The sequence below is a fragment of the Cucumis melo genome, chromosome 3 (genome assembly GCF_025177605.1).
Source record: "Cucumis melo cultivar AY chromosome 3, USDA_Cmelo_AY_1.0, whole genome shotgun sequence".
Lineage (NCBI taxonomy): Eukaryota > Viridiplantae > Streptophyta > Magnoliopsida > Cucurbitales > Cucurbitaceae > Cucumis > Cucumis melo.
Window position 1 is genome coordinate 29521704 of NC_066859.1, and position 26968 is coordinate 29548671.

Sequence of the window (26968 nt, forward strand, 5' to 3'; positions counted from 1 at the left end):
AACCTGTGGCCCAATAATTTCTCTAAAAAGTACTGTCCAAAATGCTATGATTGGGCCATGGCCCAATAAGACATGCCGTTCGGCCCAAAAACAAGTAAAACAAGAAATTGAAGGAGGCGCTTCTTGCAATTTACTCTCTTATAGTTTTATTTTTGTTTCCCGTCATTTCGAACAGCCTACGCCCTCTGGGTTAGCTTTCAATTTTGCAGTTTCAAGGTAAAAAGGGAAAGTCATGGAGAAAACTGTGATTCTTAGATCACTATTGCGTTCTGTTCGCGCCAGATCTTATGGCATCGCCGGAGTCACTCACCGGAATTTACTCCAAAGTAATCATCAGGTTGCACGAAGCGTCTTCTATCTCTCGTCCCATCGTTCTTCTTTCTCAGATTCTCCACAGAGAGTTTCTTACGGTACGCTTCCTAATTAGTTATTTTTCTTTCATAGATTTAAATATTTCCTGATTAATTTTGGAAAGAAGCGGAATTTCGCTGTAGTTGTTCGCTATTCTTTGTTCAACTTAATTAATGCTAGCTATTGAGCTGTTTTTTTCAGTTGATTGCCGATATGCTTGTGTATTACTCGTGATTAGTTAAATGTAAGGTTCTTCTTACATACAGATGTAGTTCTTGCAATTTAAAGTATTGCTCGCTGTATTCGTTTAGTAAATTGCTACATTACTTTCTGTATGAATATCTATCATCAGGTCATTTGTGCGACGAGTCTTTATAGTGCGTGCAGTGTGCCATTTGTGGTAAATTTTGCTGTGAAATGCCAAATTTCTCCTTATTGTAACTCTAAGCAATGCCTTCGTCTCAAAGAATTGTAACAAAATCAATTTTGTATTTGGGGCCAAGGAATATCAAGTAAAACTTTAAAATTCATTTACCATAGTATTTTATTGTTTCAGGTTGCCACCGTGACCTGAAGTGTATGAACAATGTAGATACACTCAATTAAGTTCTTATCTCTGCATTTTAATGTTTGAAAATATATCATATTACTGTCTCTGGTAAATTTCTGCAGATTGTAGCTATCCATCTGGTGTAGGGCACGCTAGATATTTTAGTGCTGATGTAGTTAGTATGCCCGCAATTCAAGATCCCAAGCTTAATATCGTTTTCAAGGATTTGATGGCTGCAAGTTGGGATAAGCTTCCTGAGCCGGTTATCTATGAAGCAAAGACCGCATTATCTGGAAGCACTGATGATAAAGCTGGAAAAGAAATTGTGGAAAATGTTTTCCGAGCAGCTGTAGCCGCTGAGGAGTTTGGGGATATACTTATCAACTTGAAAATGGAAATTGATGATAGCATTGGTCTTAGTGGCGAGGTATTGCAATTACAGATTTATCATTTTATATTACTTTTTTCCAGTTGTGTTTATAATGTAAAAACTTCTGAGTCAATCTGCAGAATGTGAAGCCTTTGTCCGATGAGCTTAAGAAGGCATTACATACAGTTCATGATCGCTATATAGCCTACTTGGATTCATTTGGTCCTGAGGAAAACTATCTGCGGAAGAAAGTGGAAACAGAGTTAGGAACAAAGATGATATACTTGAAAATGAGATGCAGTGGCCTTGGATCTGAGTGGGGAAAGGTAAAAAGCCTCTCTGCTATGTAGTTTGTAAGTTGCTATTTTCAAACATTTAGGTTGGGGAATTAAATATAGCCCATTGAGCAATTTCTGCAGTACAATTGCCACCTTAGAATCCTTGCACCATTGCATTATAAACGAGTGGAGTCTTTTGATCACGATATGTTAATTTTGAACTGGTAAGGATTAACGAAGCACATATGGGAACGCTGGGCTAGGAGTTTGGTGACTCATCTTTGTTTACTTTTATAAGCCCTGCAGATTAATACATGTTCAGCTATAATAATTTAATCATATACTTGCATTGGAAAGAGTTAACGCTTCTGTTATTATAATTACAATAAATGGCTTTTCTTTTTTGAAAATTCTAATAAACGTATTTGATCGTTTGGTTTGTTAACCATGCCATCTTTGTTATTTTACTACAGGTTTCTGTGCTGGGAACCTCTGGTCTATCGGGGTCATATGTTGAGCAAAGAGCATAAATTTGGCACCTTTGAATGTTTGGCCGTAACTGCAAGCTTCCTTTAGTTTGGTTGTATGTTCTTCAATGTTTTATTGTCTACTCTCAGAACCAATTAACGTGGAGTTCAATTGCAATTGAATAAGATCTTACATCGACAAATGAGTTTTCAGAATTTAACGTCCTTGTTTGTTTGCCAATTCTTGGATTCCTTTTGCCTTTATTTATTTATTTATGAGAAGTTTCTTTTAAGTTTTGCAAGTTTGTATCATCCGTTTCTAGTATTTACATTTATGAGTTCCTATAGAGTTCTGTGTCATCTGCGGAGGGGCAACCTTCACTATGATTATCGCCACTGTAACTGTGTATTACCGGTAAATAGCTTAGAGGGTTAGAACATATGTTTATGAAGTAAGAGTGGGAAGTTGGAATTAATCAGATCAAATAACTTGATGAATTTTGTTACCAAGAAAGTACAAAAACAGAGCTTGGCTCCAAATTTGGACATCAATATGTCTTTACAATTTTGGTGCCTTTACTCCATGACCAAGATTCAGATGGCGACTTGGGCAGTGGTGGAAGTAAGACTGCCTTCCTGCAAAGACCGAATGGCCATCCTTCACAATGAAAAACTTCCTGCAAGATGGTGCGCCTCTTGAGATCTTCATCTAGAAAATTAAGACCATTTAAGCTTGAACATCGGGAAAAGTTGGCCTCCACAGAAAAGAAGGCTTCATTTGTTGCTGCAGTTGAGCAACACGTGAGAAAACTCTGAACAGAGTAGAATTCATCTCCCATGTTATCTTCATTTCCAGATTCATCCATCTTCTCAATCTCCATTGAAGTAATATATAATTCTTTGGTTGCAGGTGAGAAAACCCAGGAGAAGCTGTCTGACAGGTTAGCCTTTCGTTTCAACTTTTCCATTGCTCGAGTTCTGATTTCTGATACAATTTCCTGAGAGGTGAGAAGTAGATTGGAACTTAGAAACGATTTTCATATAATAGGAAATAGAAACAAAAGGATACAATATCTGTAGATATGTGAGGCGAGGATAAGTTGGTGAGTACTTCCTCTGTATCATCAAAGTCACTTGTAGGATATTCGTCCTCATCGTTAAACTTCGGTAGTGGTTTTCTAAAAGTATGGCAGTTGCAGAATGCATCCTTCAAAACACCTGCTAGAAAGCATTTCCTGGAAGGATTTGGTGGGTCTTCTTGATAAAAGACACCCATGTTGGAGAAGCAAGATTTTCTGGTTGGTTTATGAGCCAGCAAACTATATAAAGAGTTAATTGCCCTTTACTGCTTGACTTTAGCGTTCAGAATGACTATTTTTGACAGTGCCTTCATATCTTAATGAAAATAACGTTTTTTTAATCCTTAGGTGTAAAGACAAAGATAGAAGAGAGCAAAAGACACTCCAACTAATGATGTTGAACTGCACTAGAGATTCCCAACACAAAGCTCACACTTAGAAAATTGATTGCCGTACTGTAAGCTAATCTAATACCTACTTTTTTAGGCACTTGGATTCTCACTTGATGCTCAAGATTTGAGAGAATTGATACGTTTAACCAACCAATATCTCCTACTTTTGACAACTTGATCAGAGTAGCACTTCCATTATTAAACCTCATGTGAGGAGAAGAGTACGAAAAACAAACAGCTGATCTTCAAAAGTTTGGTCTCAATCTGGTATGATGTCCACATACCAAGTTCGCTCGTTTTAAATGGAGAAGTTAATTAGTCTGTTTCTTTTCATAAATGCCCTATTTAGTACCTAGGGTCGTTTCGCTTTTAAATCAGTTCCACCTGATCATATTGATGAAAAACGAACTGAAAATTGATGATATCGAGACTATTACTATCAAGAGAGAGGAGGGGGGGAAATCCACACACACACCAAGATTAACCAATAATTTTTCCCAAATCGAACTATTAGATGTTATCCCGAATTGGATATGCAGTTTTTTCCACCACTGGATTGTAAATGGTGTTAGTGGTGGATGGTGCGCAATAAAGTTGAAACTCACTTTTTGAGAACACTTCTTGCTGGTCATTTGCACTGTAATTTTGAGACTTAGGAAGTGGATAGCAACACTTTCCCTTCATTTAAGTGCTTATCATGAAGCCACTATAGAAGATAAATTACAAGGTCATGATTTGACTTTTAAGCTGTAACAGTGTGTCATTAAATTGATTGCTAGCCATCAAATTTGACTTGGTTCTCCATCGTGCCTGTTATGCGAGGCAAAGCATCTTCATCCGGCTGCTTAAAGGCAAAGATGATGATGATGCTTCTGAAAATCTATCCCTACAAAGACGGGATTGAGACACCTCATCTTAAGTAAGTTGCAAATGTTATTAGGTATTTCTTAATATATCACTAACCTTTTCACGTTTAGTTGGGTACAAAAGCCTTCGATCTGGTTAATTATGTCATAATTTTTGAGAAAATGATGTTTGGTCTCATTTTAATTTGTTGGGGTTTTTTGCTTTTATGGTAATTTTTTTAACAAGTACGTTACTAATGGTCTTTCATTATCTTGTCCATTATATTCAAAGATACCTACTTTAAGTGAAATACAAAAATCTTGTTGAATGGAGATTTTATAATTCAGTGAAACTAGTTCGAGAAAGAAAAAGTAAGGAGTAAGGGGTTGTTTGGAAGAAGGGTTGCGTTTTGGGAGGTTAGAATTATGATAAACCTAGGGTTACGATAAACATAGTATTACGATAAACATAGTATTACGATAAATATAGGGTTATGATAAGATGTATTTAAGAGAAGATTTATAGAGAAAGTGTTATGATAAGATATATTTACAGAAGGATTATGTGGGTAGGCTTATGATAGTTTGAGAGAAGAGTAGGTAGTGTTATGGAATTTATATATATATTTTTTAATTCAATTATAAATCTAATACACAAATTTCGTATATTTAATTTAACAAATCGTCCTCAGGAAGGGCTAGAAGACTTTTGCCATTAGGCCAAATAGTGATATAAAAATAATGTTTGTTTTATATATATATATATATATAACGAGTACAAAGTTGAAAAGGGTTCGAGCCCTTCAATCTGTTGGTGCTTACTATTTCTACAACAATATTTCATTTTTATAAAAATGTTGAAAATGATAATAAAAATTCGAAATTGATGGATATTTTTTCAAAATTCTGAATAAAAAATTAATATTTAAATTAACAAATAAACGCTTTCCAACCTTTTAATTAGTTGAAATGCTTATCGTTTATATTACATTTACATTACTAATGTTTCATTGGTTTTTTCATTTTTTCATCTACGTTACTAATGTTTTCACTCATGTTGATGTCAAACTCAAATCCATGGTCATGAAAATATTAACATATCAACCAAAAAAAAGAAACCTTTGTAATAACCTAGAAGTTGAGAGTGGAGAAAACCACGAGCTATAAGAGGAATTTTCCAGTTGTAAATGATCATAACAAAAAGATTCAATTGCAAAAGAACTTTGCATTCCTAGAACACCAACACGAGACATTATCTTGCAAACTTCAACAAAAAGAATTTAAGATAACCCCTTAATTTTACTACCCTTGCATCCCGATAGAATCTTCATCTCGCTTTCAAGATACCAACCTCCAAAGGCCTCCTTCAGCCAATTCTTAACCCATCTAGGGAGGCATGGAAGATTACCACCAAAGGCAAAAGGGTCAGTGAAGTAGAAAATGATCAAGGAATCATCCCCTTTACAACAAAAGGCAGCAATCCAAGGGAGTAAATCACCAGTTTGGGAATTTCCTTAGTCAGTTTGCCACAAGTTTTCTAGAAAGGTTGTCGTTGACAAATTGATCGTTTAGTAAATACGTTACCTCAAAAATGAACTAAACCTATTCTAAAATAGTTCAGTCGCTATTCCCCTTTGAGTCCAGCTAGACTTGTTTATCATTTCCCCTCCAGTTATACTTCGTTTTGGACGTCTTTGGTTTTACGAGAGAGCCTGCGAGGGAGATGTCCAGAAAAGGAAATAACAATGTATCTTACTCAGCAGTCAGTTTAGAGAAGGAAACTACTATGGATTTTCCCCATCTCTTGGTGTACACTCCGGTTATAGTTCACTCAAATTTTGACAATTAAGTCGACGAAATCTTAAAGCTGATGTCTTTCTGATGCCGATAGTACCCTCCACAGTCCACATGAACAAAATTGAACCAAACAGCCTAGGAAAATTGTTAGAAAACCCACGTAAACTCTACCGAAGAGCACAACACACTCATAAACTCTCTCAATTTAAACAATAAATGGCAAGGATATTAAGAAAAATCATTGTGATTTCGATCATTCAAATTCAACAGTCAATCGATACACTTGAATTCGTATCAATTACCAAAAGAACCTTCAAAGAGCAAGAACCACAGGGTAAAACAACAGAAGCAGGCAAAGCATCCAGAGTCCTTAAGGAAACCTTACTCCCATTCCTCAACAATGGATATCCCATTTCATCCAACTCCCCCGAGTCAATAAAGAAGCAATCCCCACAACGGCACTGATAAAAAAGTTCTACAACTTCACCTTTATCTTCCACAACCATATCCTCTAAGCTTATGCTCTCTGCACCAATTGCATCCCCTTTGGCCGCTTGGAGCTCTCTGTCATAAGATGCACGGGACTTCGGGCTGCCGAGAACTTCCCAAGCCTTCTGCACCTTGAAGTATCTTTCTCCCTTGATGTCGTCTGGATGAGATTTACGGCACATGGCTTGTAATTTATCAGGGTGGAAATTAAGGAGAGCCGACCGATAGCTGGCTCGAATTTCGTCAAAGCTAGCATCTTCTCTTAAAGACAGTACATCATAGTAAGTTTCACCAATGGCGCCACTGCTTGAACTCATTGTATTAGTCCAATTTCCAACAACCTTGAGATATATGCAACGGAAATTATTAGTTCATTACAGTGCAAGTGCCTATTAAAAAGGGGTAAACTGTATAGATGCTGAAAGTACCAATTTCGAGCTTAATGAAAAAGATGATATCAAATTCGTTGAGCAAATGTATAAGATATTAAGGTGTTGTGGGAAAGTTTTCTTTTAGTTTATTCTCATAGATAGCTTACTTTTCTTAGATTACTGGGCTATCAGCAATTTCAATCTTTACGAAACACAGGGCAGCAGCGTAGGCCAATAAAAGAGATCTTAAAAGAAAACCACCAATGACCCTAAGTTGTTCAATTTTAAACTAGCATAATGTTCAACTCAAATCTTCCATAACATAAAAAGTCCTCGGTTCTATGGCTTTTGGCGAAACTGATAATAAACTAATGATCTTAAAAATGAAAAATCAAAGGAATATTTGAATTCCTTGGTTAGGAAAAATCGAGTCTCAAATCGAACCGATCTTCCCGTTCGTTTGAGCTTACAGACGTTCTTCCATTGTAAGGATTGAAACTCAAAAGATATATACGTAATAAAGAAAATACCTTATACCAACGGGGGTAGAAGATCGGCAAAGAAAGGGTGCGGTGCTGAGCAAGGTGGAGAACGCGGCGGCGCGATGGTGGGACGCAACGGAAAATGGAGAGGCATAAGGCGGGGGATTGTAATTTTTTTTCTTTTTATTTATTTTTTAGATCAAGTGCGTTTGGACCGTTAGATTGGGCAGGTGGGCCGTTGAAGGATGGGTTCGGTTATATTGCATAACTTTAGGCTCCCCTGATTCAAATTAGACTTCGGTAGGTAGAAGTATTTGATAGATAGGGGAACAGTGGAAAATCACAAGTTTGATAAAATATTTGTTATAAAATATTTTTATGATTCTATGAATGATAGATATTAATAAACACTGATATATTTTTATCAGTCATATTGACATTTTTATCAGTCATATTGATAGATATTGATAGACTTATATTAGTATCTATCGATGTTTATCATTGATTAAATCTAAAATATTGCTATATATTGTAAATATTTTATTTTATATATATATAAGATATTTGTTTATCTCGATATAAATTTTGAGTTTTTTGTTATGATCAAGTATTCTTGATGACTATATTAATTTTTTAACACGATTAAAGTCTAATTTTTCTACTTTTTCAAAATTAATTTTTAATTATACATTATATTGTGTTTAAGTTTTTGAATCTCCTCATAAGCCTTTTTTTTGTGTGATACTAATTTTTTAGAATTATGACAGAGATTATTAGTTTTCGTTTTCAAAATATAGCATAATCACATAAATTATGTTTTTGGGGTATTTTTGTCCATTATTAAATTTTAGATAGTATCAAATTGGTCTTTCGATCATTTTCTTAAGGAGAAATACATTTGACCATTTTTCAGAAAAGGTCATTTCGTATTGGTCATTTGTCCGATTACTCCAATTTCATTTTGTTTTAGACGATTTACAAATATAACAATTAAATTCAAAGTTTCATCAAATGCTAAAATTTTGCAAATATAGCAAATTTTAGATTTAACTTTCGATAAGTTTATATCATTCAAGTTAAATGATACCTTCAGAAACAAGCAACTGTAACGAGAATAGGAATATAGTCATTAAAATTGGTTTGTGCTAATATATTCTTGTCTCAATTTTGTAATAAATCATCTCTAAATAAAGCATGCAACGTTCTTAAAAAAAAAAATAGTATGCAACATTATACTTTTTTTAATTAATTATATTTATTAGATAGAAGAGAAAATGTCGGTATCTTTTAGCCCTCTTGTGGAAAAAGAAATCATTATTTCAATGGCATAAGTTGTGAGTACCTCAACTAAAGGTTCGAACTTCGAAGCTACGAACTCCCAAATAAACATGCAATAATATCAAGTTTGATCATACATAAATTTAAAGCCTTAAAATACTTGACAAATCTATTTGAAAAATAACATTTTAAGTGTTTAAGCAAGCCATTGTGCTCTTTCAAAATAAATAAATAAATAATAAAGTATTGTGCTCATAGAAGTAGTACTCATACAAAGTAAACTTAAGTAGTTGGTTATTATCTCCAAAAATTCACAAAAGTTCTTCACAGGAAGGCACAGAGAGAGAAAGAGAGGGAGAGAGTAAGCTCAGAGCTCAGAAACTGACATCCTGAGCGTAATGAATAAAATTTCAAAAGTTGATAGTCAACAAAATGGCCTTTCTTTTTCACGTTACTTCTAAGCTCTCTATCTCATCTCAGCGCCAGACTTGTCAATCTGAAGTCATAGACACCAGGAATGACAATCCGTATTACATCTTACATAAGAGTAAGACAGTTATAATTCAAACAGACCTTCAATCAAATGCTAGTCCCCTAAAAACACCTAACACCCTCAAAATTTTCATTCATGCAACTCTGGACAACCGAAGTCAACATTTTAGTGGAAATCCCTTGCCTGATTAGTTGTACATTTACGCACTGACAACACCAGAGACCCAAGGGACAACCAACGGCGCAGTCGGGTGTGAGTTTCTATAAGATTGTGGATAGTTGGTCTTGAAATTCAGTTTGGGATTTTCTGCCTGCATTTAGATTTGAAGTTCAGAAAAGTTAGATTCAAGTGAGCCTACGAAAGGGATTAACAACCACGAAATCAGTTATGTTCTTACATATTTCAGCCAGCATTCCATATGTTTATGTTCGTAAATATCAGGAGAGTGGCATCCAGTCTCAGATGGACAGTAAACCCAGATGTTGCATTTTCTGTCACCTGGTTGTGCACGTTTTGCATGATCCAAGCAAGCCTGGCAGCAATCAGCTGCGCTTTCTTTATGATGAGTTAGACCCCATCTTACGGCAGCACCATCGTAATCTGTATGGAGCTCAGCATGACATTCAGGAGGAACTGGTCTGCCGGGTAAAATCTCATCATCTACACAGGGAGGGAGAACGAAGACCTTAGTGACATATAAACTGAGATTTCAATAGAAGAAATTGAATCATCGGGTGCATAGAATGTTACTCTTAATAGGCAAAAAATTACCAAATTCATCTACGCCCTCAGGCTTGTCATCATGTTCCATGTGCACGACCTCTGTAGGTATCCATAGACCAATTGCTTCAGACAGCAGTTGCCAATCAGTCTCCAAGGCTTTTACTAGAGTCCCTACCAGAAGAGGAAAAAAAGGAAACTAAGATACAGCATAATAGGCATGATTTTCTAGCACAATACGGCAAAAAAAACAAAAGCAAAATACACTATAAAAATTCCATACCAGCATCTTCAAGAGAAAGAGTTGAATTTTCAATCATTCGCTCGGCAATCAACTTATTTGCTTCTTCCAATTTTTCCTTTCTCCAGATTTCTACTGCTTCTGATCATATAAGAAGAGGAAGATTATAACGACAGGAAGACAATAATAGTCTTCAAACTTAGAAAGGTCTACAAAAATTTCAGCAGGATAACAGATGATTGATGCAGCAAAAATTGCACATATGAGCCACCCTAAAACTTCAGCGAAGGAATATGCCAACCATTAAATATTGCAGCAATGAATCTGTAAGCAGGGTATAGAATATTCAACCATAATTTAATGTATATAAAGAGAGCAGAGGCATGCTTGGACATATCGGTCAGTAATGACTAAATTGGTGATACCAACAGGGTTATTAATATAAATAAGATGCGTAACGGTACACCGTTAGCATAAAACCCCTTCTTGTTTGTCTCATTGTTACGATTGTTGTTGTTTAAGAATTATTGTTGTTGTTGTTGTTATTGTTCTAAGCTTATAGTATAGGAACTGTCGTTTTATGTTTCTAGATAGCATATAGATGGGCGCCATTCAGTATAACCTGTAAGTTAAATTTCATCAACAGAACCACCCGTCTCTTGGCCCCAGCCCCAACACACGCACACCCCAAAGCAAACAAAGGGATGACAAATAAATAATTTTTTTAAAAAAGAAAAGGAAACAATTGAATATATAAGGGAATGATAATCCAGTTTTCCTATTTGAATCATTAACCACTTCTAGCATTAGGTTAAAAAGAGGGAAAAAAACTGTTTTCCTAAAAGATCCGTAACTTCTTTTCAGAGTGCTCCTTAGTTCGCGTTTTATCTAGGAGGCTTCTTCAACTGCTTAGTCATCAAAATTCCAGAGGTTGGAAATTTAAAGGGGACTTCATTTATCAAATACACCCTCTTAGAGAGAGGAACATGATATTATGGATAATGAAACCTTCTGATGAAGGACGGGGACCTCATTTCTCTGCTTCCTTTTTCTCACTTCAGAATTTCTAAAAGTTCTTTTGTAGCCATTAGACATCTATGATCGAGGGCCAACTGGAGAGCTCTTTAGTAATTCCTAGGCTGACTAGATTGAGGAGTTCTGTCTCCTTTTGTATTTCCATTCATCCTATGAAAGTTTAGGTTTTTGATTCTTCCAAAGGATTTTAAGTTATCTACAAACTAAACCGATATTTTACTAAAAAGGAACTGGCAAGTTGAAAAAACATACAACCATAATGGGACAAAATTTTCTATACAGGGTGCTCAATTGCGTCGTTTGAGTTCAAAAATAAAGTCAAGAAAAGATGACTTCTTCATGGAGGTAGTAAAGAAGTGAAATGGAATAGCAAAATTGTGACATAAATAACCTAAGGTTGATCTGAGTGAAGTTGGTTGTATGCACCATGAACATCAAAGGTCATGACCATATTATGTAGCATTTTACATGGCATGTGAAGTGCTGCAATTTGTGACTATAATAAATCTAGTGTATCTATATTTAATTCCACAAGTAACAGTGTTAGAACAATGGCAACTCCATGCCAAAGTGAACTGCAAATGTGTTACTAGCCAACTCGTTTTACGAGAAAATCTAGAGATTTTAGATAACAATACACAATTATAAAAAATAAAATTACGAATTCTATATCTCTCTGAAGTGATGCAGCTGCTATATGGCCTTCTTTGGTTCCAACTCTAGGTCACACTGCCATACACTCAAGTCAACTGGTAAAATAAATTGCATATCCTAGCCCTAAACCTGGTACAAGAGAATGAGATAGAAACACGTGCCTGAAACATGATAGCCATGATACAGAATGCATCAGGCATGGCCTAAAGTGACGGTACTGGAAAACTTGGTTATCAATATATTAATATCGAGCTCCTTTTGTGAAAAAACGAATAGAAAAAAAGTTAATCCATGATCCATTGACCTCCAAGTGAAAGTTTAACATATACAGAGGCTTAGAGTAATTCCTACCCATTATGTTCGCTCTCTAATCAAGAGAATCCTCGGAAACAGAAACCAGGGGAGACGGATGGTTAGATGTTAACTAGACGATAATTATGATGGTTGAGGCATAAGGTATGAAAATGTGATAAGTAAAGCAGGGAAATCATAAGATTGTACTGACCTCTCTGCTCAGTACTATTTGAGCTACTGTTCAAGCTTCTCAACCTCAGAAGAATTTCCTCGGTTATCTTCTGTTTCAATGGAAGAGGTAATTCATCAACCGTCTGTTCTTGGGAGAATTCTTTAAGCTCCTTGACCTTTACACCAAAAGAATAATATTCAATAAACAAATTTAAAGCCAAAACGCCCAGAATCAGTGATTAAACCAGAAATCATTCTCCTCAAACAGATCTGTCTCACAGCACATTGAAGAAACAAATCCCTGAAAGCAAGTCTGGGTCTTACCAATTTAATGAGCTCTACCGGCTCAGAGGCCCTACGAACCCGAACAAACTCTTCCATTTTCCTAATCTGATCCGGAGTGTACTTTACAACTAGCTCGGAAGAACAAAAATGAACAGAATAAATACATACGACCAAATCAAGAATGAAAGGAATCATAGTGTCGAAAAAAGATGCAAAGATACAAAACAGGATTTATCAATAATCCGCATATGAAACGCGAATCAACAACACAAAAAGGAAATGCAACTAGCTCAGATACTAACCACTTGGTGAATCATTATCCGAATAGAGGTAGAGGGAAGCATATAGAGATCGAAAAACATAGAGAGCAACGATAATGTTGATAGAACAAATGATGAGAGTGGTTTTCTTGTACGAACACGTCCATTTACCTCTTCCTTGATAACCCCACTCTACCCTCGCCATATCCCTTCTTCTTCACCTTCATCCCATCGCCATATCTCCTCTCTGAATGTCAATACAACACAAAAAAAGAAAATGGAAGCAAAATTTCACCGCCTCTCCTCCCCAATCTTTCTTACCCTCGAAGCAGATCGATCCGATGGATCCTCACACCAAATCCCCAAATTGCTTTTTCTAAAAAGCGGAATAGTGCTGAAAATTATATTTGTTTTCCTGATAACACACAGCTAACGAATACAATTATTGAATTTGGTCAAGATTTTCCGCGCTATTGCGCGCCGATTCTTGCTGCCGCTTTGCCGCCTGTTAGCGATTAAAACAATGCAAACGGACAAAGAGCCCGAACGCGTCCGACGTTTGCGACGGCGGAGGAGGAGATAACTTGGTCCGGAGGTTATTTACGTTATATGAGAAATTTCACTCAGCCGTCCGTCGCCGACAATTCGTTAAACTGCGCCGGAGCATCAAGGCTTTCCCTTTGTCGATGGTTAAATGGTAACCAACTGTGGCACAGTTTCTCTTTTGGGGATTAAGAAAAGAAAACAGAGATGAATTAAATTATAATGTCCCTTTCTTTGATTGAAAATGATTATCCACTAAATTCCACTTTGTTATTATTGTTTAGTGGTTATTTAATTATGAACCCAACCCAACCTCTCACCTTTTCACTTTAACTTATTACCAAAATTGCACCTCTTGTTCAACTGTGTTTATAAATAAACGAAATTTATATTTGGTATTTAACAATTATCACCTACTTTTCAAATTGGAAAATTTTATATTTTATCAATTTTTTTCTATTTTTGAAAATTTTTCTCTCAAATTTTGCAACTATGTTAAATTTTAATCTCTAAAATATGCATGAGATATTTTATACTTTTAAATTTTTTATTATTTCAAAACTGCCACCACATAACCGTTTCTTAATGTTTTTCTTTTTTATTTTTTTTTTTCTTCTTTCTAAACCTTCGTATCATATTTGTATCCATAACGAAAATTTAATCTAATAATGAAAAGTGTTTATTTCTCAAACACCATTTTTCGATTATTTTTTTGGAGGCTACTTTCAAAAATAAAACAATAATAATAATAATATCTCGTTAGTTGAATTTTCGTTTTTGACATCTTCTTCTTCTTCTTCTTAACTATTTTTTTATTCATATTTTTTATCATTGTTTTTGTTAAATCTCAATTCTTTCTTCAAATTTCTTTCAAATGGTTGCTCTCAAACTGATAAAAATCTCATTTTTTAAAATGCTTTCCGTCTTAAATTTGTTATTGTTTTCTTCTCCTCTTTTTAATGCATATTTCTTCTCCCATATTTCAAGGCCTCAGGCATTCTTTTTTTTTTTTTTTTCCTTCCACTTTGTATCAATTTTGTAAATCAGTATTGTGATGTACTTATATTACATGTATTAGTTGGTTGATATACTTGCTACATGTTTTTTATTTTTTTCAATTTTTATGCAATTCACTATGAACGGTATAACTTAGTGTATAAAACATATAATATGTATTAGAGTGTACTAATAAAGTATATTAAATGTATTAGTAGAACCTCAAAACTATCAAGTATATTTAATCAATTGAGTGTATCAGTAAACATAGAAAGTGTACCAACAGTACATCAAATGTGTCAAACAAATGAACTACATCATATGTATTAAATCTGTCAAGTGTATTGGTGAAGTATAAAATATTTATCAATAGTGTATTGAGTGTACTAAACTCATCAATTGTATGGACAAATCATAACAAGTGTATCAACGATACAACAAACATATCATGCTTAATGTATCAAGTGTAATTGAAAAGTTTAACAGATGTATTGACAACATATCAAATATAGATTTATATAAAATGTTATTTAATTCATTGAGCGTATCAACAAAGCATAACAAGTATATAAAAAAATATATCAAATTTATCAACAACATATCAAGTAATGTGTAAAAATGTTTATAATTCCATAATGTGGATTTGTAATTTTGTATTTTTCAAACGTGGGTTTAGTTTGAATTTTGCCATTTCTACGAATCTAAAAACAACATACAATGAGTCAAATATATCAAACTTATCTTGCTATATTTGCAAGAGCCTCTTGTATATTTCCTACTCTTGTATATTTCCTACTGTCATTATACCTCTTGTTTTTCCACTACTTAGGTATTGTTTTTTATTTATTTTTATTCTTCCATTTAAAAAAACCTAATAATCTCCCAGACTTGTGTGGGCTTTAGAGTATGTAGTTGGGCCCATTACGTCAACCGAGCCATCGGGTAAACGGGTATGGCTCAATTGGGTGGACTCTGAGCCCGATCGATGCATGTTGGTTCAAGTCTAAAAATGGCGGGAAAAAGCAAGAGTGCGTTCTCTAGGGTTCGCTCAATTACAGTCATTTATCCTCTTCTTGAAGTAACTGTAGTCGATTGAATCCCAATTCTTCGTTACTGTTTATCGTTATCATGGAGATCGATGATCTAGACGACGAGGAGTTTGCATTTTCAAGGAACTATTTTTTGGCTAAGGAGTTGGGGGGCTCCAAAAAGAAATCTTCTGGGAAACTCGCCGACATCGACGTTGTCGACGAACAGGTTCGTAACCAGTTAAAATACTTTGATTTTTTTTAGTTTTATGAAAACGATTTGGAATAAATTAATGATCAGGAATTGAGGGCCGCGGCGGCGAATATTGAACCTAAGCACGAGAGTGAAATTGCTGCCCTGATGTCCAGCTACGAGAGTTCGTACTCGAAATGGGTATTTGAGCTCAGGTGTGCCATGATAGTTGAACTGTAGTGTTGTTGGATTGAAGCTCTCTGGTTGTAAATTTTACAAATTACTTCCGGATTTGAAATTATTTAACTTGCTATCGAAGTTCATTTGATTTTTTTACGGTCACTTGTTTCGTTTCTTTTGTAAATTCGCTTAATGTTTCTCTTTCTTGTGGTTCAGATGTGGTTTTGGCCTTCTAATGTATGGATTTGGGTCTAAGAAGTCTTTGATTGAAGATTTTGCATCGAGGGCATTGGTGGATTATTCTGTAATAGTTGTTAATGGGTATCTTCAATCAGTGAATATTAAACAGGTACAGTTTAGCTGATGGCTATCCACAATCAGACATACTGAATTTATTTTTGTGTCACTAAAGTATTGCCATTTTTTGTGTAGGTTATAGTAGCCATAGCTGAAGAATTGTCTGATCAGTTGAAATCTCGGCCCAAAAATGCATCAGGGAGCAATGCTCATCAGACATTTAGTTCCCGATCCATGGATGATCTGTTTGTTTTTTTGAATGGATCAAATGAGGAAGACAAGGATTGTTTTGTTTGTGTTGTGATACACAACATTGATGGGCCTGGGTTAAGAGATTCTGAAACACAAGAGTATCTTGCACGAGTTGCTGCTTGTTCCCATGTTCGAATTATTGCCTCCGTTGACCACGTGAATGCACCTCTTTGTAAGCATATGCATTTTCCGTTTATCAATGTTTATATGAATTATGCATTTAAAACATAAGACCTATTTCTCTATTTCATAATGCTATCTGTACAGTTGCAATTTTGTTACATAGGAAAATGGCATGGTCTTGCTTTCTATATACAGACACTGGATTTTGAGTTCAATAACAGGTGGGATTGGAGTATTCAAACCTCTGACTTCTTAGATTGAGAGTATATGTCTAAACTAGTTGAATCATGTTCAGTTAGCACGACATTGAATTTTGTTGCAACTTGCAAGTGAAGTTACCATTCTTGGATTCTTAAGATGTTACCGTGAATTCAAAGAAATGAAATGGGGGTTGTTACTGTAATCATATCTTCTATACGATGAAATACATAAAGGCGAATTATCATTACAGAAATTAGATTTTCATCTCTTTCATGGAATGTTGTGAGGTCATCAAGTACTGCAATATAAATTAACTGCAAGAATACGTTGTATGAAGCATAGCAAATTGCAATACTTCATTGATTTTGATCTCACTGAATCGTGTATTCTGCTTTCTCCAGTGTGGGACAAGAAGATGGTTCACACACAATTTAACTGGTTGTGGTATCATGTTCCAACATTTGCCCCTTACAAAATTGAAGGAATGTTCTTCCCTTTGATTCTTGCACATGGTGGTACTGCTCAAAGTGCAAAAACTGCTACAATTGTTTTACAGAGTTTGACACCCAATGCACAAAGTGTATTCAAAGTTCTTATAGAACATCAGCTATCTCATCCTGATGAAGAAGGTGAATTGAAGTTAACCTGATAGTATTCATCGGTTACTAACACTTGAATATCAAAGTAACTTGTGTGAACAATGTTGATGGTATCATTTTAACTTTTTCAGGTATGCCAATCGATAAGCTGTATGCAACTTGTCGGGAGCGCTTCCTAGTTAGCAGCCAGATAACACTGAACTCTCATTTGACAGAATTTAAAGACCACGAGTTGGTGAAGATCAGAAGGCATTCTGATGGTCAAGATTGCTTGTATATACCTCTTCCATCTGAAGCACTTGAAAAACTATTAACGGAATTGAGTTGAAATTTTTGCACTTCTTTTTGTGTACGTCAACAAAGTCTGAATGTGTGTATTTATATTGTTGTAAGTTTAAGTGTGAATTAAAAAGTTCTACCGATTATCTCTTATATTACTTTTGAATGTGAGTTAAAAGTTTTACCAAAGATTTTTAACCATGGGAATTGCAAAAAATCATATCAGTTTAACTTGTCATTGTATGAATGAAATTTATGGGAAGATTTAGTTTAATATATGAAAGATTATAAAAGAAAGCATTCACACCCCATTTGTGCCTATGTCGTTTGTTGAAAGATCCAAAGTTTGAATATCTATTTCACACGTTGTGATTAAATTTATAAACTTTAAGTTGATGACTTAGAAAGTAGATTTGACATTCCATCTGTTCTTTTCAACCAATAACATTGAAGGATGGGAAACCTTTTATCCTGAACAAGGAAGAAAATATAGGATATGAAAAGTCATATGTGAGCGATGAACGATTAAATGAAGGTGTCGAGTGAATCATGTGTTTTGCTTCGTTCTCGATAAAGATAAGTTCTTTATATAATGATTTCTTTATTCTCAATAAAGGCGTACAAGTAAATTTTAAATAAAGAAAATTACAAGTACATAAGTGATGAATAATATCTCTATTAGTAGTATGACATTTGGAGGTTCATAACTCTATAGAATTTTAAAGATAAAATGAATGTCATTGATGAAATTTGAGAGATAAAATAAAATAAAGATCGTGTTCAAATTTGAGTATATTATTATTGAAAATGACAAAACTGCTAAAAATATTTATAAAATATAGCAAAATATCATATTGTATCAACGATAGACACTAAATCTATTGATGTCTATTGTAAAATCTAAAAAGTTATTATACTTTGCAAATATTTTGGTTCATTAAGTTAAATTTAAAAATGGATTTAATAAGTATTTACTTAAGATTTTATTTTTCTTTTCGAATTAAGAATATTTCCCTCCAGTTATTTTTCCAAAAGACCAAAAAAGTGGGAAGTTAACGGTCGACTGTCACAATTTTCGTACGAAATTGAAATTTCCCCGATTCTCAAGTATACTGAATCTTGCCATTTCTGCCATTCGCCAAAACCTACGCAGCGAGGAAGAAGAAGAAGAAGAGACCATGGGAATCTCAAACCTCTCTTACGAGGAATGTCGTCAGAAAAGAGTTGAAGAAAACAAGAAGAGAATGGAAGCCCTAAATTTGCCCTTACTTTCTCAAGCTCTCCTCGATTCTTCGCCTTCCAAGTCCTCCCCTGTAATTCGATTTCATTTATTTTTTCCTTTTCATTCTTCTGTTACGCTATGTTTCCCAATGGATCATTGAGCTTATTTCGTTATTTGACCGATCTGTAGAGTAAGCAGGTCAAGCCTCGCGTGATGCAGAAACAACTGGTGGTGGTGAGGAGGTCCAGTCGCGTAGCAAAGCAACCAACACCTGTTTACGCTGAAGTAAGTCATCAGTATTATGCTAAACCTACTTAGATCGATGAACTAGGGTTTGCTGCTGTTTGTTTTGAATCGGATAATCTAGATTGCAAAATCCCTTTACATTGGTTCTGCTTTCTTTTCTTTTCAATTAATCTGGCAGGTTCTTGTCGATCGTGTGGCGATCCCTAGAAGGTATCTTTACTGAAAACTGATTGGAAAAAAGGATGACAGATTCGTCATACCGTTGGATCGTTTAATATTGTTACTAGCTTTCTTTTGTTCGGGATTATAGGATCTCCAGAGCAAGAGATTTTTCAGACCAGTTTTATGCTTCGGATGAAGCAAGAAAAAAAGCCTTTGAAAGAGCTCTTGAGTTACAATCTCGATTGGAGCCGAATTATCCCAGCTGTATAAAGTCGATGGTTCGGTCTCATGTTAGTGGTTGTTTCTGGCTGGTAAGCTAGTAAGGATTATCTATTAAGATTGTGGCCTTCTAAAGTTCTAGTCGTTAAACTTGTTGAACTGGATGTGATATCAGTCAATTAGATCATATGTCATTGGAAAAAGAATGCTTTTGAACACAGGGCCTTCCTTCTCATTTCTGCAAGACGCACCTTCCAAAGAATGATGGAGTAATGACTTTAATAGATGAAGATGGTGATGAGTATCCCATAATATATTTGGCGCGAAAAACAGGATTTAGTGGGGGATGGAAGGGTTTTTCAATTGCTCATAAGTTAGCTGATGGAGATGCTGTGGTTTTTCAACACATTAAACCTACAGCCTGCAAGGTGATTGCAATTCATCTCTTTACTTGATTCAAAATTCTTCAACCTTTTGTCTTGTCTGCATACGTTTTCTGAGACAATCAATACATATTGGTGTTCATGTATGGACAAGTTATTACAATGTGACTACATCATAAGAACAAGTTGGACGTGGATTACAGAATCTGGATGCTCCCTTATAGCTACTAGATATATCATTATCTATTTTCAGTTTTGGAATTTTGTCTAAGATTAAGATTTGAAGAAATTTTTGGCTGTGGCTTACAACACAGAGGGGAGAGTGTTACCATCAACCATGTAGAAAAAGATTTCAAAGATTGAAAACAGACTAATATAAGGCCCCCTACTCTTTCAGATATTTAGGAATTGTTTATGTTTTGTTTTGTTTTTGTTTTTTCTCATGAATTCACTCACATAATATTAATTTCCCTATTATTTCTTTCAGGTGTACATCTTTAGGGTGAATGGTTCCAAACAAGAGAGTGATTCTAACAATAGCTAAATGATTTACTTTCTTATCCCAAGTCAGGTAATCTTAAAATAAAATTTTACTAATTCTAAATTCTCTAAATGCTCTGAGATTATTAGTTCTGTCTTTACAGTCTACATTCAGCCTGCATGAAATTGCACAGAACAAGTTTGGAATTTCAGGGTTGGTGCTTCGTCTAAGTGAAGCAATTTTCTTGCAAACAATTCTGGAGAATACCATTTTAAAATGTTTTGAATATTTTTTAATTTTCAAAACCACTTAGTTAAATATCATATGCATACTTTTAGAGATGATTCTAATTGTTTAAGAAGCTCTTTTGACCTTCCAGTTTTTGTCCAGGTGCATGATGATGCTTAGTGTACGATCATGATCTCCTACTCTAAGATTATTTTGAAAATGCTCCAGTTCATTTCAGGTGATAATTTGAAGAGGGTTGGGGAAGACATAATGCAACTACTTTTTTCCAAATTTGTTTTGGAGTAAAAGGCAATCTGTGTCTTGTACAATCTTGTATCAGCTCAAAATATGACTATTATATTGCGGGGTGGTGTGTGCATTCAAGTCTCCCTTGTTCCCAACATTTTTCTTCTCTCATTTTTGCTAAACCCTTTTCTTTGTTTTAGCTTAGACTACTTGTTAGCTGATAGATTTTGCTGATTTTCATTGGGAAAACGCCTTGAAAAGGTTTCTAGTGGGATGCCCCCTGCGTAAGCGTGCAAGAGCTTTTAAACTGGTTTCTTGAGTAATCTTTTGTTTTATTCCTCTCCAGAAAGTCCAAAACGACGGGCACATTTGGATAGATGTCTAAAAGTAATTTTAATTGAAACACGTGAACGGTGGATAGGTGAGTCCCAATAGTTCTTAGCATAAATTTATGGAGTGTTAATTATCTTGTAATTTCAAATTAGTAGAACTGTTGATGCTTTAATTTGATAGTTGTTGCATAATATTTTTATTTTCATTAGCACATATATTTTTTATTCCATACATTTGTGATTTCCAAATTGGGTATTTAGAAAGTGTCCTACAGATTTCATATATACTATGTACTTACACCTTGCAATTTATAAGTATGCTACGCTGTATTATTTTGAATCTGAACAGTACTTCGTAATTTCTCAAAACAGGAGTATGGATGTTTTTTTTTTCCTTTTTTCCCGACTCTATTATTCCAAATCAACAAAAAGCCAAAAATTTGAGACCATATATATGTACATATATCATATATTAGCCAAAATTTTGTTCAAGTAGTGTTAAGTATAAGTAAGAGAGGAAAAAAAACACTATTTAGATTTTGAGACTTCAAAGGCATAAATAAAACGAAGTAAACCACTAGTTATTTTGAGCTAGTTTTTATACACACCAATAAAATAGATGAATAAATAAAGGTTAAAATAGCATTTTAACCAATGTACTTTAATTTCTAATCTAATTTTAACGCGAACTTTCAACCAATTTTAATTACTATACTCAAATTTAGATTTTTAAAATCATTATTTGTTAAAATAGGTTATTAACTATATTTTTGGTACTAGAAAAAAAAAATACTAGGTGTATATATTTTTATACACATTTTATGAAGGAAATGCTAATAAAAACTACTTATATTTGGAATAATAATAATAAACAAAACAACAAACTAAATTTTAAAGATTTTCTACAACTACCATTTATAGTTTCTATATTATAAAGTTTGTTCAATTCATTAACTTATATATTCTCATTGAAGCTCAAATTTAGGTTTTCCTCCTACTTGATTATCATTTTTTATCTATTAACATTTTTATTATAAATTTTGAAAACTACATATTATTTTATTTAGTGATTATTGTTATTATTATTATTTAACCATTTTTCATAAAAGTAAACAATTAGATGGGTTTTTTTAAAAATATTAAAAAAACAAACTATTTATTCTTTACAAAAAAAATAACTTAAAAGATTAATCAACGTAGATATTCTGTCCATCTTAATGTTTTAACAATTTTTCATAATTTAAAAGTAAATTAAACTTAAATAATTAAAGATACATACAATAAAATTAAATATTTGAACCAAAACAATATTTTAAACTCAAAAACAACGAACAAAAGTTCAAAATTTAACAATTTTAAGGGGATATTTTTTTGTTTTGCTTTGTGGTTTGTAAATACCTCTGATATTTTTATTATTTACGAAGAGATCCCAATTTTAACATAAAATAAAATAAGTGCTCGTTTTTTTTATAAAAAAAGTGGGAAGTTAACGGTCGACTCGTTCAAATCAATTTCCGTAAGAAATAATAATTTAAATTTCCCCAACTATAAAAACTCAGTCGTTTCTGCTATTCATCTTCTCCCTGTTTCCATTTCGCACAGTCCAAACCCTACGAACCGAGAAGGAAGAAGAAGAGACCATGGGGATCGCAAACCTCTCATATGAGGAATGTCGTCGCAAGAGACTCGAAGAAAACAAGAAGCGAATGGAAGCCCTAAATTTGCCCTTGCTTTCTCAAGCTCTCATCGATTCTTCCCCTTCCAAGTCCTCACCTGTAATTCCATTTTGTTTCTTTGTTTTTTTTTTTTTTTTTTTTTTTTTTTTTTTTTTTTTCTGTTTTGTTGTCTCATATTACGATCTTATTCTCAATGGATTCTTGAATTGTGCTTATTTTGCTACTTGACCAATCTGTAGAGTAAGCTCACCAAGCCTCGCGTGACTCAGAAACAACTCGTGGTGGTGAGGAGGTCCAGTCGCGTAGCGAAACAGTCAGCTCCTGTTTACGCCGAAGTGAGTCATCCTTGTCCCATTTTGCGCACTTGGATAACGGATTACAGTTTAATTTACTGCTGCTTTCTATGGACAGAGATTTATGTTCTCAAAATCCATTTTTCAGTCGTTTGGTTTTCATTTCTGTTTAATTAATCTGGCAGGTTGTTATTAATCGCGTGGTGATTCCTAGAAGGTATCTATATACTAAAAAGGAATTTAAAATGAAAATCAATGACGTATTATTGTTACTGATGTGCATTTTTGGGAATTGTAGGATCTCTAAAGCTAGAGATTTATCGAATCGAGTTTATGCTTCGGATGGAGCAAGAAAAAGGGCTTTTGAAAGAGCTGAACAACTACAATCTGGGTTGGAGCCGAATTATCCCAGTTTTATAAAGTCAATGCTTCAGTCTCATGTTAGTGGTGGATTCTGGCTGGTAAGCTAGTGAGGATTATTTGTTAAGCATATGACCTACTTCTCTATCTCTCTCTCTCTGTTAAGCTTGTTGAACTGAGTGTGTGATAACAGGATATGAAATCAATGAAGAAGTTAGATTTTCTAAAGTTTTGTTTGAGTATTTGATATGAAAAGGCTGTAACAGATTCTTCTTCTGTGAGATAACATCTAATAAAGAAATACTTGTAAACACAGGGTCTTCCTTCTCATTTCTGCAAGATTCACCTTCCAAATCGTGATGGAGTAATGACTTTAATAGATGAAGATGGTGATGAGTATCCGACAATATATTTAGCACGAAAAACAGGACTTAGTGGCGGATGGAAGGGTTTTGCAGTCGCTCATAAGTTGGCAGATGGGGATGCTGTGATTTTTCAATTCATTAAACCTACAACATGCAAGGTAGGTTTTATGATCCTTTGAATCATCTCTTGTTTGTCTGCCGTATCTGTGCATACCTTCAATGCATAAATGCACGTTCTTTGGTTCACTGTCACTTCTTAAAGAATTAGGTTGTGGTTGTTTCTCCATTTATCTATCTCATTTTCTAAAGCTAATTTTCCTGTTTTACCTACATTTAAATCTTTGATTTTGAAAAGCCTTTTTGGTAGGTTACATCACAAAAGGAGATTGGTTACTAAGTCTCAAAGAAAGCTCATCAAATCCATGCACGTTTTGGTTTTAAAAGTCGTTTCTTTGATTATTCGGTTTTTTTTCAAAGGCTTATTCTACTTTTTGCTTTGTTTTGTTTTGATTCCTATATTTTCAATAGGTTCCTTTTAGTCTCCATATCATTGACTTTAGTTAATTTTGAGTCGTATACTTTCCATTTTAGTCGTAATTGGTGACCTTTCATTTTCACTTTTGATGGACCAAAATAATATATTTTTTAAAGCTCAACCGTCTAAATCAGTCTTTTTTTTTTCAAATTATAATAACGAGTTTGATCTGTATATTTAGTGTGGGGGTCGACTAATTCATAGTTCTAACATATTTTTCCCATTCTTTCTTTTCAGGTGCACATTCTTAGGGCCGCCAATAGTTCCACAGAAGATAGCGATTCTAACAGTAGCTAAATGATTGACATTTCTGTTCCCTAGCTCAGGTAATCTTAAAGTAAAATCACTTCCTTCTATTTTGATGAATGCCCCTCTGTAATTGCTTCCATTTTGATGAATTTTTAAGCATAATATTAAGAGCCAGCCTCCCTCTTATAGGCTGGGGGTCCTCCTGTTCTTTTAATACACGTTTAAAACCATAATTTCCTGCCACTCTAATTGATTAAATGCTATCATTCATTTCAGGTAAGAGGTAGCCTGATGGGAAATGCACATAATGCATCTACTTTCATCATCTTGGTTTTTGTGTAAAATGCAATCTCTGTCTTGTACAATCTGTGTCTAAGAAGAAAATGAAAGCACGTTGTAATAGTGATTGTCTGATCATGTAGTGAACTAAAATTATAAAACAGAGACAGAGTCACCACTTTCCCTCTTATGTGGTGGATTTTAATTGCTAATTATCATAACTTTCTCACAAACAAGAAAAAAAAGTCATAAATACATGTCAAATAAGATTGAATTAGACTTCGACATAATAATCTTGAAACAAAGGTTTTAAAATGTGATGCTACTACTGTTGAATTAGGCTCCAACATTTATTCTAGTTTGAGTTTTATGAAAATATAAGAAAAACTCTTTAACATATAAAAACTGAGCAAGAATGAACAACCAAGAAAAACGAGTGAAAATAATACTTAGGTGTAGCTCGCCTATTTTCATGAATTGTCTCCGGCCACAACAAAAAAAAAAGAAGGGTATTTTATTATTTTCTTAAAAAAGCTGTGATTGGACATATGAGTATGGTGGGAGTCTTACTGTGTTTCTCTATCACATATATTTACTCATTTATATATCATTGCCTTTATTAAAAAAAATAATTTTTAAATTTGTTGTTTCTATAAATTAAACTTCTCTACGTTCATACTGTATAGCCATGGGAGAATGGAATTGGCTTGTGATTGAAGAAATATATTAAAAAAAAAAAAGGTTAGAAATTGAGTTGAGTGGTTAATGGGAAAAGCAGAGAAAGGGTAAAAGGTTTCTCCACATGACCCATCACTCTCATTGTGGGTTTTTGAGTACGAAATCTTTGTTTTTTTTGCCAAATTTGTTGCATCTTTCCTTATCTACATCTCATTGAAAATAAAGAATATGGTGTTTGAAAGATGGGATAAGTGAGTCCACCCAAAAATAATGCCTCCATGATTGAGATATAGACAATTCTTCCTCTCTATTCCATGCTATACACCCATTGTCTACACGTGTGTTTGGGTCTACCATCTTAACTTCCTCAATCAGCACAATCTCTCAAATATTTTTATGAATTTGCAAAAGCAAACCCAAACTACTCATACAAATAAATCTAATCTTGTAAAGGTAACTTAAATAACATATTTTCCACTTGTTTTAAAAGTATAATCGTTCTTTCAAAAGCTGTTATACAACGACGTGATGATCTCAATTTATATTTCAAGTCACCGTTCGAAATTAGTTTAGTTTTATAGTGCAATAATAATTTTGGAACATTTATGATAGAAGCCGCCATAGTTCTATTCTTAAATGAGTTTGACAAGACTGTTAAGAAGACCAAAGTTAAGTTAAAATAATTTTGAATGAATTTGCTAAGTACTTTAAATGAATTATACGAAGGTTCTTTTAAACTATGAAAAGAAGATATCAATTTTTTTATAAAATATCAAACTTGTTTTTTCGTTTGGTGTATAGATGACACCTAAAATGATTTTATTTCTCATCAACTATGACAGCTAAAACGACCGATCATGTCAATTTGTTGCTGTTATTTCAGCTTTTGGAAGAAAAGAAAGAAAATTTTTAATGTTATAGAAGTTTTGTAGTCACTGAAACAGAATATTCAGACAAGGGCAACTTCCTAAGACTACCAAATAAGCAAATAAGTTTGATTTCTACTTTTTCAAATTGTCTTAAAAGTGCCTAACCTTTTATTTTGGGCATTAAGGCATCTGCCAACCACTATGTTTAAAAAGATTATGGTAAAATTACAAAAAGAAACTCCCATGCTCGGTTTATTTTACTTGATTTTCTAAAAGATTTAATTTTTGTTTGTTTCACACAATTTCACTTTTTAAAATTCAAGATATTGTTATTTAACAAACTTGAAAACCTACTTAGTATTAGTTTTTTAATACCTCGTAAAAGTACGGGATTTTTATGTCGGAAGGATGAATAAAAATATAGTTTGATTACTTTATAAATTATTGTAAGTTATTTAGATTTAATAAAGTTCAACTTATACGTTGACCATTAATATTTTATGTTATCTTACCTATTTAATATGAATTGTTATTTTTAATTTATCAATATTT

General features: G+C 33.9%; 7 protein-coding genes across 7 annotated transcripts; 4 read left to right on the forward strand and 3 right to left on the reverse strand.

The window, feature by feature from the left end:
* Positions 1-130: 130 nt before the first annotated feature.
* LOC103487909 (succinate dehydrogenase subunit 5, mitochondrial) lies at positions 131-2237 on the forward strand. Its single transcript, XM_008446416.3, has 4 exons — positions 131-410; positions 1024-1328; positions 1412-1597; positions 2023-2237. The coding sequence occupies exons 1-4, from the start codon at positions 233-235 to the stop codon at positions 2077-2079; spliced, it is 726 nt and encodes a 241-aa protein (XP_008444638.1). The 5' UTR covers positions 131-232; the 3' UTR covers positions 2080-2237.
* A 245-nt stretch (positions 2238-2482) lies between these two features.
* On the reverse strand, positions 2483-3836 carry LOC103487908 (uncharacterized). Its single transcript, XM_008446415.3, has 2 exons — positions 3128-3836; positions 2483-3014 (listed from the first exon to the last, which is right to left on the reverse strand). Exons 1-2 carry the CDS (start codon positions 3290-3292, stop codon positions 2565-2567), a joined length of 615 nt encoding a protein of 204 aa, XP_008444637.1. The 5' UTR covers positions 3293-3836; the 3' UTR covers positions 2483-2564.
* A 2521-nt stretch (positions 3837-6357) lies between these two features.
* Positions 6358-7711, reverse strand: LOC103487907 (uncharacterized). Its single transcript, XM_008446414.3, has 2 exons — positions 7520-7711; positions 6358-6959 (listed from the first exon to the last, which is right to left on the reverse strand). Exon 2 carries the CDS (start codon positions 6933-6935, stop codon positions 6393-6395), a length of 543 nt encoding a protein of 180 aa, XP_008444636.1. The 5' UTR covers positions 6936-6959; positions 7520-7711; the 3' UTR covers positions 6358-6392.
* A 1308-nt stretch (positions 7712-9019) lies between these two features.
* On the reverse strand, positions 9020-13674 carry LOC103487906 (uncharacterized). Its single transcript, XM_008446413.3, has 7 exons — positions 12945-13674; positions 12682-12770; positions 12398-12533; positions 10246-10344; positions 10014-10136; positions 9640-9902; positions 9020-9552 (listed from the first exon to the last, which is right to left on the reverse strand). The coding sequence occupies exons 1-7, from the start codon at positions 13105-13107 to the stop codon at positions 9442-9444; spliced, it is 984 nt and encodes a 327-aa protein (XP_008444635.1). The 5' UTR covers positions 13108-13674; the 3' UTR covers positions 9020-9441.
* Positions 13675-15431: 1757 nt separating this feature from the next.
* LOC103487905 (origin of replication complex subunit 2) lies at positions 15432-17782 on the forward strand. The gene is made up of 6 exons (XM_008446412.3): positions 15432-15698; positions 15771-15877; positions 16059-16191; positions 16275-16563; positions 17117-17344; positions 17446-17782. The coding sequence occupies exons 1-6, from the start codon at positions 15570-15572 to the stop codon at positions 17640-17642; spliced, it is 1083 nt and encodes a 360-aa protein (XP_008444634.1). The 5' UTR covers positions 15432-15569; the 3' UTR covers positions 17643-17782.
* Positions 17783-18657: 875 nt separating this feature from the next.
* Positions 18658-20918, forward strand: LOC103487904 (B3 domain-containing protein At5g42700-like). Its single transcript, XM_051082400.1, has 7 exons — positions 18658-18906; positions 19005-19100; positions 19240-19271; positions 19372-19534; positions 19664-19870; positions 20313-20396; positions 20697-20918. The coding sequence occupies exons 1-6, from the start codon at positions 18772-18774 to the stop codon at positions 20367-20369; spliced, it is 690 nt and encodes a 229-aa protein (XP_050938357.1). The 5' UTR covers positions 18658-18771; the 3' UTR covers positions 20370-20396; positions 20697-20918.
* Positions 20919-22685: 1767 nt separating this feature from the next.
* LOC103487903 (B3 domain-containing protein At5g42700-like) lies at positions 22686-25081 on the forward strand. The gene is made up of 7 exons (XM_008446411.3): positions 22686-22887; positions 23028-23123; positions 23267-23298; positions 23380-23542; positions 23758-23964; positions 24579-24667; positions 24867-25081. The coding sequence occupies exons 1-6, from the start codon at positions 22753-22755 to the stop codon at positions 24636-24638; spliced, it is 693 nt and encodes a 230-aa protein (XP_008444633.1). The 5' UTR covers positions 22686-22752; the 3' UTR covers positions 24639-24667; positions 24867-25081.
* The last annotated feature ends 1887 nt before the right edge of the window (positions 25082-26968 follow it).